Consider the following 14,000-nt stretch of genomic DNA (forward strand, 5'->3'; position numbering starts at 1 on the left):
TATTTCAATTTTGCCTCTGCACTCAGTGGTGTAGAGGTCAGCAAAGTGCCTAGTACGGTACTCCATCTCTTTTTGGCCTTCCTACATTTCTTTGTTCAGGGCATTCCTAACTGAGAGCCCTTACCGGAAGTCTTTCTCCACCCATAAAGGTAGTCTCCATGTTTCTGTCATTTTCTCTTCTTTCCCTTTACTTTTGTGTTTAGGTTATATATTCCTAAATATTTCCTTTTAAACTCGTTTCTTTTATGGTCTTTCCATGTACGTCCCTTCGCTAATCTTGAAAACCTCATTTATTGAGTCTATATTCTACTGTTTCAATGTCTCATTGTTCCCCATGCTTAACTTCCTTACACAAGGGTTTTATGGAACTTCAGCTGGCTTTCTTTGCTGGCATATGTCTGCAAATTTTTATGGATGTTCCACATATGGAAGAGAATTTAATTTTTGGTCTTATTGGTCACTATCATTTCTTTTTAAATTTTTGAACATTTTAATTTCGTAGATTGTATAAATTATAAAACATTGAAATGTGATGTCTAATTTCAGTTGCCTAAGCAATGATCTTCAATTGGAGAACAAGAAAAATACAGAAAATGGCTTTAAATTAAATTTTACGAACTAAACTTCAAAGTAATAAATGTCTGAAAATGAGGAAATATGTAAAATTAATAACACACCACTTATGATAGAGTGTGTGTCAGGATATGGTGTTGGAAAACCCGGCATAGTCTAAATAGCTGGGAGCTATTTAAGAAAATAAAGGTGATATGCAAAACATACCATGCCCATATGAGTAATGCCTTCAATAAAGAAAAACCAAACAATTGAAGACTTGTTTGAACAAAAGAAACAAAGTATTTTAGGTAGTGAAAATTATTAAAAATAAGAATATCAGTAATATACAAAAAGAAACATACTGTGCATGATAAGATAGCTGTCAGTTGTGGAATACATATAAATTGGTACATCAAGTAACTTGTCAAAACTGAGAAATGTTTGTGTTCAGTATGTCAGATTTGACTGTGGCCTACTCATAGCTAGAGCAAGACTAACTACTGAGTGCTTGCAAAAGCCAAGCCAAAAGTTGCCAGAAAGGCCAGGTGTTGGCACTCGAGTGTGTACAGTTACATCAAGTGGTATGTATAAGAACAAAGTAATTGCAACATAGATTACAAAATATGTAACAATTCTGACATGAAGAAAATAGGGGGGTGGTGCATAGAAAAGTATCATGCTCCCTCATTGAATACGAATGCAGTATTTTGACGTATGAAATAAACAGCTACAAGAATAAATAGTTTCATGCAATAATCAATTGTTAGCATTCTTCTACTTGTTTTGTCAATGAACCCTAACATTGTACGTCAGCAACCACTACACGGTGAAAAAAAATTGGCATTTGGTGCAGTGTAACAGGAACATGCATCATTTTTTGACTCTACCCTCAACACAGATCCATACTTTGTGCTCAACTCGCTGAATACAAGACACTATTGTTTCTTCCAGCAAGATGGGACAACATGCTGCACGTCTAACGTATCCCTGGAACAAGTCCATGATATCTTCTCTGAGGAACGACCTATCAGGAGACCTTTATGGCCACCATGTTTGCTGGATCTAACAACATGTAATTTTTATTTTCCTGTTTGTATGCTGTCTATGATATAAATCTACACACTACACAGGAACTGAGAGACCTCGGCCATGAAGTTACAGGTGTTGATACCCAAACTTTACTCAGTGTATCTGAATATGCTTTGATGTGCACAGCTGTTTATTGATGTTGCAGGGGCTCACTTTCAACATCTTCTGTAAACACCATTTTTCACTGTATTTTTTCATTGTAAACAAATGGTAAGTCCATTACAGTTCTTCATTTCTGTAATTTCACTGTTTCTTTTATACTTACATGGGCTACTTTCATCTGTGCCATCCTTTATAGAAGAATATGCAGGAAAAAGTTTGTCATTAAACAGGGCCATAAAAAAACAGGCGAATGAAGCTAGAGAAGCTGCAAATGGAATTCACCATGTTGTAATATGAAGTGTTGTCAGAAGATTACAGTAGAAAGTGTATAATTTATTATACATGCCACTACATAACATTAAATATATAAAATAGCAATAAGGTAGGAAGACTGCTGATGTGGATACAGTGCCATCTCTTGGAACATGGGGGCAGTGAAGCTCATGGTCTTCAGCTTGTAATTCCATAAGATGTTTCTTGTGTAGGTTTGCCAGTAATAACTAAAGTGGTACCTCATAAATGCTGAAGAAATTATTCTGATTAAATTGTCCATTCATTCAGTACACAAACGGAACTCTCTTCTCATTGCTGCAAATCTCCAACTCTTGGGACTACAGCATCTCTCTTGTAGCACCTGCCACTACAGCCTGTTGAACCTTTCCATAATGGTCTTTGCAATTACTAAAAGATTGCATGAGCAAACATGTTGGTCTTGATTAGATCTTCTATATCTTGGTAAGGCCCACAGACTGTTGAACAGTAATCAGCGAAACAAATGCTTTTAAGCTGCTTCATGGATGAATAACATTTTGTTAAGTCTCCCAGTAAGTCTCAGCCCGACATCTGTTTTTGCTACTTCAGGTCACTCCAGACAGTTACTTCTAGGTATTTTGCAGTTGTTACTATTCCAGTGAAATTTTTCTAACAGTGGTATGTTAAATATATGTTCAGGAGCAACTATCAGTCTTGCCACCAGTCATTGCTACTCTTCAGGTCTTCCTCCTTTACACCACTACCTCATAAAGGTTCCAGTGTTATCTGTTATGGTATTTGGGTTTTTTTTTTTTTACAATGTTATTTTTAAAAGCAGCTGTAAATAATCCACATATGCTTGTCAAAAATAATTTTTTATATTCCTAAATTTATTTTCACGTCAATTTTTTTAAAACCCCCATCAAGTATTTTCACAACCTTGATAAAGGGTGCTGTGATATTTTGTAGAAAACAATAAGTCTGATACCAGAGTTTCTAACACTGTCAGCCATAAGTAATATCTAGTTGTTATTCCTTTCTACAGGGTAAAACAAAACTCCAAAAACATTCTGTGGGTTGTTAAGGGATATTTTGTGAGTGTTTGGGTATAATGAACCCATGGTTTCCTACAGCTTATTATAGTGTAATTGCATTTAATTTTATTTCTTATCCTCATTTATGTTTGTATATGTATTGTACTGACATCCTCTACACAACAGTTCATTTCTGACAGAATGTGGTGTGTGTATCATTTGGAGGGGGGAAAAACTTGTTTCATTCACTTGCAGTAGTTGCTCTCGACAACAGTAATGTCTTTTTAATTCTTCGGCCCTGCACTTGGGTTTAGCCGTACTGGGCACCTTCATGGGCTAGGTTTTTTCCAGCAGTGTTGTATATTACCAGTGACACACATTCACTGCCAAAGAATTAGCCATCAGGCACCTCCTTTTCAGGTTAACTGAAAGCAATGAAAACTTTGGCATGATGACATTGTGCTGACTTGTCACTGCAGTGGCAGTTTTACCACATCACATAACTTCTGCATTGAAGGGTTGTTCCATTACTCTTATTTTACTTTGTACATTTTGGTAATTGCATATTACAAACTTTTTACTTTATTTGAAGATACTTTAATAGAAACAAAGGTAATTGGGTTAAGAAAGCAAATAAATTGCTTCTATACTATGATTCTGTAACAAATCAATGGAGACCACATGTTCCTTATTCTGAAGTACTATGAAAATAACCCTGAAGAACCTCTGAAATTGATGGTGGAGTTATTTTTCACCATATAAATGATGATAGCATCCAGATAAATGTTTATTTTCTTAATTAGTTCTCGTGATAGAAACTGTTTATCAGTTTTGCTGTTGGAGCATAATAAATCGTAAAACATATGCAGTTCAAAGAACAAATGACAGATACCACTGAAAATGCTATTTTCTATATACATAAATGATGTGGGAGACAGGGTGGTAGCAATCTGCAGTTGTTCACTGATGATACTGTGGTGTATGAGGAGGTGTTGAAGATAAGTGATGGTAAGTTGGTGCAAGATGACCTAGACAAAATTTCTAGTTGGTATGATGAATGGCAGCTGGCTCTTAATGGAGCCAGAAAAGAAAAACATACCTATAATGTTCGGATACAGCATTATTAGTGTCCTGCTTGACACGGTGATGTCATATGCAATATGTGTGAGAATTGTGGCAGGGAAGGCAAATTGTTGACTTTGGTTTATGGGAAAAATTCTAAGGCAGTGTGGTTCATCTGCAAAAGAGATTGCTTATAGGACACAAGTGTGATCTGTTCTTGAATACTGCTTGAGGTTTAGGATCTGCACCAGGTTAGATTAAAAGAAGACATGGAAGCAATTCAGAAGCAAGGTGCTAGATTTGTTACTGGTAGGTCCAATCAACATGCAAATGTTCAGAGTATTCTTCAGGAGCTCAAGTGGGAATCCCTAGAGGGAAGAAGACACTAATTTCAACAAAAGCTACTGAGAATGTTTAGAGAACCCACATTTGAAGCTGACTGCAGAACTACCCTACTGCTGCCAACATAGATTTCATGTAATGACCACAAAGATAAAACACGAGAAATTTGGGCACATTGGGATGCATATAGACAGTCCTATTTCTCTCACTCTATTTGTGAGTGGAGCAGGAAAGGAAATAACTTTGTAGCACAGGGTATCCCCAGCCACGCACTGCATGATGGCTCGCAGTGTATTACATAGACATAGACATAGATATAGATGACATGCACTACCAGGTATTAGATGATATATTTACTGTAGTGTATGATATATGGATATCAACTGTGTGTTTTTTTTTTAATAGGAATCCCTATTTTTATTACATATTCATGTAGTACATGAAGAAATATGAATGTTTCAGCTGGACCACTTTTTTTGCTTTGTGATAGATGGTGCTGTAATAGTTAAAAGGATATGGCTCACAATGTTAGATGAACAGTTGGTAACACATAGGTTTTTTAAATTAAAATACAGAATGTAGGTTCCTTTGAACATTTTATTTCATTTGTTCCAATGTGATGCATGTACCTTTGTGAACTTATCATTTCTGAGAACGCATGCTGTTGCAGCGTGATTACCTGTAAATACCACATTAATGCAATAAATGCTCAAAATGATGTCCTTCAACCTCCATGCATTTGGCAGTACGTGTAACAACATTCCTCTCAACACTGAGTAGTTCGCCTTCCGTAATGTTCGCACGTGCATTGACAATGCTCTGATGCATGTTGTCAGGCGTTGGCGATGGATCGCGATAGCAAATATCCTTCAACTTTCCCCACAGAAAGAAATCTGGGGACGTCAGATCTGGTGAAAATGTGGGCCATCCACCTGTCATGAAATATACTGTTAAATACTGCTTCAACCGCACGCGAGCTATGTGCCGGACATCCATCATGTTGGAAGTACTTCGCCATTCTGTCATGCAGTGAAACATCTTGTAGTAACATGGCTAGAACATTACATAGGAAATTAGCATATATTGCACCATTTAGACTGCCATCCTTCCTCCCATAATGCCGCACCATACATTAACCCGCCAAGGTTGCCAGTGTTCCACTTGTCATAGCCATCGTGGATTTTCCATTGCCCTAATAGTGCATATTTTGCTGGTTTACATTACCGCTGTTGGTGAATGACACTTCGTCGCTAAATAGAATGCGTGCAAAAAATTTGTCATTGTCCCATGATTTCTCTTGTGCCCAGTGGCAGAACTGTAAACGATGTTCAAGGTCATTGCCATGCAATTCCTGGTGCAGAAAAATATGGTATGGGTGCAATCGATGTTAATGTAGCATTCTCAGCATCGAAGTTTTAGAGATTCCCGATTCTTGTGCAGTTTGTCTGCTACTGATATGCGGATTAGCTGTGACTGCAGCTAAAACACCTACTTGGGCATCATCATTTGTTGCAGGTCGTGGTTGACGTTTCACATGTGGCTGAACAATTCCTGTTTCCTTAAATAAAGTAACTGTCCGGAGAACGGTTCGGACATTTGGATGATGTCATCCAGGATACCGAACAGCTTACATAGCACACACCCGTTGGGCATTTTGATCACAATAGCCATACATAAAAACAATATCAACCTTTTCCGCAATTGGTAAATGGTCCATTTTAACACGGGTAATGTATCACGAAGCAAATAACGTCCGCACTGGCAGAATGTTATGGTATACCACGTACTTACACGTTTGTGACTATTACAGCGCCATCTATCACAAAGTGAAAAAGTGATCCAACTAAAATATTCATATTTCTTTACGTACTACACGAATATGTAATAAAAAATGGGGGCTCCTATTTAAAAACAATGCAGTTGATATCTGTTTGACCTATGGCAGCGCCACTAGCAGGCCAACCATAGTGCCATCTGGTTTCCACCCTTCAAGCTAGACGAGTTTCGTTCTTTATAGATGTTTCGTTTGACGCTTATTTCACGAGATATTTGGCCCGGTCCTATCAATGGACCACCGTGTGTGTGTGTGTGTGTGTGTGTGTGTGTGTGTGTGTGTGTGTGTAAAATCTCACTGGTATGAAACACAATATCATACATATTCAAACAGTTGATAACTTCGTATTAAATAAAGTAGGTGAAGGAACATAGTGTTTTACTACTGTGAAACAGTGAGTGAGATGATTCTGTAGTTAAAACAAAGGATTTGCAATTTGGAGGACAGGCCCGTAATCTCCAACCGGTCCATTGTGGTTTAGGTTTTCGGTGATTTCTGTAATGATTCCTTCCAAAGGGATTGTTGTTGTGGTCTTCAGTCCAGAGGCTGGTTTGATGCAGCTCTCCATGCTACTCTATCTTGTGCAAGCTTCTTCATATCCCAGTACCTACTGCAACCTACATCCTTCTGACTCTGCTTAGTGTATTCATCTCTTGGTCTCCCTCTACAATTTTTACCATACATGCTGCCCTCCAATATTAAATTGGTGGTCCCTTGATGCCTCTGAACACATCCTACCAACCAATCCCTTCTTCTAGTCAAGGTGTGCCTCAAATCTCTCTTCTCCCCAATTCCATTCAATACCTCCTCATTAGTTACGTGATCTACCCATCTAATCTTCTGCATTCTTCTGTAGCACCACATTTCCCAAGCTTCTATTCTCTACTTGTCCAAACTAGTTGTCGTCCATGTTTCACTTCCATACATGGCTACACTCCATACAAATACATTCAGAAATGACTTCCTGACACTTAAATCTATACTTGATGTTAACAAATTTCTCTTCTTCAGAAACGCTTTCCTTGCCATTGCCAGTCTACATTTGATATCCTCTCTACTTCGACCATCATCAGTTATTTTGCTCCCCAAATAACAAAACTCCTTTACTACTTTAATTGTCTCATTTCCTAATCTAAATCCCTCAGCATCACCCGACTTAATTTGACTACATTCCATTATCCTCGTTTTGCTTTTGTTGATGTTCATCTTATATCCTCCTTTCAAGACACTATCCATTCCATTCAACTGCTCTTCAAAGTCCTTTGCTGTCTCTGACAGAATTACAATGTCATCGGCAAACCTTAAAGTTTTATTTCTTCTTTATGGATTTTAGTTCCTACTTCGAATTTTTCTTTTGTTTCCTTTTCTGCTTGCTTAATATACATATTGAATAACATCGGGGATAGGCTACAACCCTGTCTCACTCTCTTCGCAACCACTGCTTTCCTTTCATGCCCCTCGACTCTTACAGCTGCCATATGGTTTCTGTGCAAATTGTAAATAGCCTTTCGCTCCCTATATTTTACCCCTGCCACCTACAGAAATTGAAAGAGAGTATTCCAGTCAACATTGTCAAAGGCTTTCTCTACGTCTACAAATGCTAGAAACGTAGGGTCAGTGTTGCCTTACATGTTCCAACATTTCTACGGAATCCAAACTGATCTTCCCCGAGGTCGGCTCCTGCCAGTTTTTCCATTCGTCTGTAAAGAATTCGTGTTTATATTGCAGTCGTGGCTTATTAAACTGATAGTTCAGTAATTTTCACATCTGTCAACGCCTGCTTTCTTTGGGATTGGAATTACTATATTCTTCTTGAAGTCTGAGGCAATTTCATGTCTCATATGTCTTGCTCACCAAATAGTAGATTTTTGTCAGGGCTGGCTCTCCCAAGGCTGTCAGCAGTTCTAATAGTGTTGTCTGCTCCCAGGCCTTGTTTTGACTTAGGTCTGTCAGTGCACTGTCAAACTCTTCATGCAGTATCATATCTCCCATTTCATCTTCATCCTCTTCCATTTCCATAATATGGCGTCCTAAGGGATGCGACTGATTAACTCTTATGTTCCAAAAATTTAGGGAAAGATAGATTGCTACATTGCCTACATTGTTGATATTCCTACCTGGAGTTCCTGTTGTTTGATTGTAACTCTTTCTTATGTATGCTATCAGAGGTTCTGCTCTGCATACAGTTTACAGTGATACATTCTGCTTATAACTATATCCATTGGATTTGATGATGATTGCATACTTGAAAATAGTCATCTAGATGTATTTTCAGCAGTAAACCACCTCACGATGTATGGCAAGAGCATTCTTCTGGTATCACTTTTATTTCCCCTTGCTGTCCTATTACGTTTGAGAATTATACATAAAAAGGATGACTGATAGTAGATTTCTGCATGAGCTCTAATTTATTTGATTTTTCCCCATCATGATCATTTCATGGTTCATTTCAGAATATGCAGTCTCAGAATTCTAACAGCAACTCACATAGTGATACACACACCACCTCTCATGTAGTGTCTACCACTGGAGTTTGAGGAGTGTCTCTGTGACACTCCCACATTTACTAAATAAAACAGTAATTAAGTGTACCATACTTCCTTGTATCTTCAAGGTTTTGTAAGCCACTTCTCTTGTGGATAAGTTACATTTCCTTGGAGTTCTTCAAAAAGTGAATCTGCTTAGCAATTTCTCCTCCTACAACTAGCTATATGTTTAATGGATCAGTAATAGCTCTTTTACCTATTTGTACTTGATATGTAATGTCTGTTCTCACTCAGGTGAACTCCCAGTACCTGCACCAGTCACTCATAGTAACAGTGGCGCATTTGTCTTATTGGATGCATTTGTTAATGATGTCATCGTAGTTCATGTTTCCATGGTTTTATGCATGCAGAAAGACGTGAATGCCTCGCTAATCCCTTGGCTACATGCCGGTGCTTATATATGTGCATCAGAGTTGCACTACATTGCATAAACACTGCAGCAATGCCCTCGGTTGGAAACTTTTTGATTGTCCCTTACATTAATCATCTGTTAATTTTATGTAACGGTAATATTCCTTTGGATTGTTTGTCAGGAGTCATCAGAATTTTACTTAAAGTTTCATTGAATGCTTCTCACATTGCTTTCCTTATGTTTTTGGCTTCGTTCAACATCCATACTTACAGATTCTTTTATTTTCATTGCTGCTTTCTAGTATGTTTACTGAACTACAGCTGTTCCTTCCCATTTCTCATCTTGCACACTGTATACAAGCTGAAGCATATTGTACAAAGCTTCTGAATTTACCCGTTGATGTTCCAAATTTTTATGTTCATAGATAAATATGTGATATCAATTGCTCAGACAATTTACAGTATCTTTTCAGACTTTGATTGCTAAGCAAAAGTGTTTTAGCAGACTTAGCCATAGATTTCTTCCTAACTTAACAGGTAAGTGATTGTAAGCTGTGAACTCAAAAGATGATTTGCTTAGTGAACTGAACTGCTCAAAGTCTGTAATGCTGTAGTGACAGTAACGAGAAATAAAATGAGGAACAAACTAAAATTCATTGATTGTTTCTCGTTGCAACAGCGACATCCTGAGCCTTAAAATCGATTTGAAAGCATTTAATTTAAACTCCTTTATAATGATGACCATGAAAGTAAGAGGGGAAACACACATTGTAAAACATTTTCTTGTTATATACTTACTGTTTGCTACTGAAAGATAACCAGGAGCTTGAAACAAATATTATATTAGCACACGAATATAACATAAAAACATTTGTTTACTTGTGATTTCTATATTTCCCTTTAAGTAGCAGATAATTCAAATTTTAAAAATAAATGTTTTAATTAAGGCTTGTTAATGTTTACTGTGTAGAATGCAGCTTTGCATTTACTGTGAAATGTAGTACATTAAACCAGCCTGAAACTTGCAGCAAAGCTATTTTCACTATGTGATCAAAAGTATTGGGACACCTGCCTGAAAATGACCTAAAAGTTCGCAGTGCCCTACATCGATAATGCTGGAATTAAATATGGTGTTGGCTCACCCTTAGCCTTTTACAGCTTAGCGTTAAAAACATCCCAAAGATGTTCTATAGGACTCAGGTCAGCACTCTCTGCAGGCCAGTCCATTACAGGGATGTTATTGTCATATAACCACTCCGCCCTGCATAATGGGTGCTCAGTCGTGTTGAAAGATGCAGTTGCCGTGCTTGAATTTCTTTTCAACAGTGGGAAGCAAGAAGGTTGCTAAAACATCAACGTAGGCCTGTGCTGTGGTAGTACCACGCAAAACAAGGGGTGCATGCTCCCTCCATGAAAAAACTACCGCACCATAACACCACCGCCTCCAAATTTTACTATTGGCACTACACACGCTGGCAGATGATGTTCACCAGACATTTGCCATACCCACACCCTGCCATTGGATCACCACATTGTGTAACGTGATTTGTCACTCCACACAACATTTTTCTACTGTTCAATTGTCCAATGTTTACTCTTGGCATTTACTGTTGTAATGTGTGGCTTATGAGCAGCCGCTTGACCATGAAATCCAAGTTTTATCATCTCCTGCCTAACTGTCATAGTATTTGCAGTGGATCACGACACAGTTTGCAATTCCTGTTTGATGGTCTGGACAGATGCCTGTCTGTTACACATTACAACCCTCTTCAGCTGTTGGCGATCTGTCAGTCAACAGACGAGGTCGCCCTGTACATTTTTTTGCTGTACGTGTCCCTTCACGGTTCCACTTCACTGTCACATTAGAAACAGTGGACCTAGGGATGTTTAGAAGTGTGGAAATCTTGTGTACAGACATGTGACCCAAGTGACACCGAATCACCTGACCACGTTCAAAGTCAGTGAGTTCAGCGGAGCGACCCATTCTGCCCTCTAATGATGTCTAATGACTACCGAGGTCGTTGATATGGTGTACCTGGCAGTAGATGGCAGCACAATGCTTTTCAGCATATGTTTTTGGGGGTGTCCAGATACTTTTGATTACATAGTGTACATAATAGAGTACTTTCTTTTCCATTATCAGTGAAGTGCTTGCTTCAGCAATGTTAGTGTCTTTACGTTGAGAAACTATACACAATCATCTGATGTTTCCTCAGAGTTTGTCGATTTACTTTCTACTGGTTGTCATCTACAGAAACCTGGATGTTAAAGCTACAAAGCACTGGCCATAGCTTTGCTTGCTTGCTTGTGTGTGTGTGTGTGTGTGTGTGTGTGTGTGTGTGTGTGTTTGTGTGTTTGTTTTACATCTCTTTCATAAAAACATGTTTTTACAAATTTATCATTGTCATCTTAAAAAGTAAAGTATGTTGGCATCTTGTGAGAGAATTGTTAATGAAGCTGAACCTGAGGAGATGGTGATGTATAGTGCAAGAGAAGATTCATCAGTAACTTGCCCATGATTTGCAAACTTTCAGAGGAGCGATAATATCTGTTATAAACAAAGTTCACAAGCATTGAGACCGAATGAGTTTGAACCAGTAGTGTAAGACTCTCAGTATATTACATAGTGACGCATACATTGAGACTGTTGGCCACTGCTTCGAACTGTTTCTCTCACTGCTTCTAACTGTTTCTCTACATGTAAAGGGTCCTTCATACACTTCAGTATTTATTGCACAATAAAGTTGTGTTAATATACTGTGCAAAAGTGCAAGGCCAATAATGGCTCAATATTATAGTGCAACATGTCTGTTAGAGCTTTGCCTTCGTAGCAAACACATCAGTGCTTGTTGATGTAGAACTCGCCATGTGTTGTGATTGCACTCACTTTGTGCTGCAAAAAGAAAAGTAAGAGGAATTAGTAACGGGCAAAAAAGTCTCGGAAGGCATTCTACACCAGCCATATTGACGTGCTTAGAGAACCTGCAGCAGAGCCAGATATCTGTCGAAAGACTTTAAGGTCAGAAGAAAAATCTTTCAACCAATTGGTGAACTTTGTTATGCCTTATGTACCCGTGAAATATATTTGTTGGATTTCATTTCCCATGATATTGGAGACAATATATAAACCCGAAAAGAGTAAGAAACATCACTGTTGAGCATATGCAAGTAGTGCTGTTATGTATTGCTGCAATAAATAATACTAGCTTCCGCAATAGGCATGTAACCAGTTGCAGTATTATTTCTATGCACTTAAATAATTGTCAATTTCTTCTACAGATAATTACTGAATAAGTATTAAGTGTGTAATCAAACTGCTTCCCTGAATGCACTTCATCAGATGACTCTATCCATTTGTTTTTACTGATGTATTACCATTAATATGGCATCGCTATATCGATTGTTTGCATGTCTGCGGATCATGAGGTCTGAGCAGAAACTGTTGCATATTGCATAATATCACCCTTGGAAATGGTACAGCATATTGTCTGTCAACATTTTTAAGGCTCTGCAGCCTCCTTCAATATATTATGCAAATTGTCAGTACCGCTCTCAGACAACAGTATTATTGTGCAGTACTCAGTATTTTGCAATAAATATTATTGCGTGTGGGGGCCTCTTAAGTTGTTGTTATAAGTGTAAGTTGTTTTATCAACAAATATTTTATGATGTCAGAATACTCAGTTAAGCGTCCTCTACCATCTATATAAGGTTGTTCCTAAAGGCTTGGGACACTGTATATCTACTGCAGTGTAAAGTTTAATATTATTAATGCTGCTGAAATTATTTTCAGGTTAAATGTCATCAGTACTGGCCTTCAGGTACGAAACCAGGTGTGGATGACAGACTGGAATTGAAAGATGTTGGCCTTGTTGTAGAGTTTGTCTCTGAGACTGAAGCCTCATACTATACAACTAGAGTTCTGAGGTAGGCAGTTTGAATTTTACCACACTGTATTGATTAACATTTAGTTTTTCCAAACACTTCCCCTGTTTGTGTGAACACTTCTTGAACTACAATTAATTGAATACAGGAAAACCTGTATTTCCCTGGTGACAGCATGTCTAACAGCAGCAAGACACTCAGACATCCAGTAAAATAATTTTAACAACTTCTGAAACTGATTGGTTCACAAACGTATGACATTGAGAATACACTGGAACAATATTAGAAAAGGATAATTCATACTTGCCATATAGCGAAGACGAGTTGCAGATAGGCACTGTCACAAAATGAGCTTTAATGGATTCTCTCCTTTTCTTTTGTACTACCCCCCTCCCCCTTTCCTCTGTCCTCAGTCTAACCTCCCGTGACTGCACCTGGCTGCCCTACCCATTCTCCACTTCATCCCTACGCACTTCCACTAGCTGCATTTTACTGTCTCCCTCCCCATCCTGCTATTCCTCTCCCTCTCCACCCCAGCCTCCTCGTACTCCCACCTGGTTGCCTCTTCCAGCGTACGTATGCTGCTGCTTGTAGTCTGGCTTCAGCTGCCAGAGACTGTGGATGTGCGCATGCACGTGTCTGTTGTCTCTTTTCGACAAAGGCCTTGTTGGCTGAAAGCTTATTTTGTGACCATCTTTTTGTTGTGACCATCCGCAACTCAGTGTCTCCACTGTATGGTGAGTAGCAACAATCCTTCTCTAATTCTGTCACATTCCATCCTGGACTTTCCATTTTAATACAGTGTTAGTTTTACCTCTCAGCATTGTATCTCATTTGCACAGTGATTTCTCCAATGTAATTCTTGTAACAACCCTGTTGCCTGTAGGCAGATCATATGTTTTTCTAGGTAAAGAGATCTCTGGTTCTGAAAGCTTCCATTTGTTTATG

At 38.4% G+C, this 14,000-nt stretch overlaps 1 protein-coding gene across 6 annotated transcripts in view; it reads left to right on the forward strand.

Annotated features, from left to right (window-relative positions):
* Window positions 1-14,000, forward strand: part of LOC126365991 (tyrosine-protein phosphatase non-receptor type 2-like) — a 65,711-nt gene that overhangs the window by 8,002 nt on the left and 43,709 nt on the right. For all 6 annotated transcript variants that reach the window (XR_007566287.1, XM_050008811.1, XM_050008809.1 and 3 more), the window contains exon 4: window positions 12,961-13,094. Coding sequence is in view for 5 of the 6 variants with exons in the window: in XM_050008811.1 (XP_049864768.1) it covers window positions 12,961-13,094 (134 nt within the window). In the remaining variant the exon portion in view is untranslated. The remainder of the gene's footprint in view (window positions 1-12,960; window positions 13,095-14,000) is intronic.

Source organism: Schistocerca gregaria, chromosome 4 (genome assembly GCF_023897955.1).
Source record: "Schistocerca gregaria isolate iqSchGreg1 chromosome 4, iqSchGreg1.2, whole genome shotgun sequence".
In the NCBI taxonomy this organism is placed as follows: domain Eukaryota; kingdom Metazoa; phylum Arthropoda; class Insecta; order Orthoptera; family Acrididae; genus Schistocerca; species Schistocerca gregaria.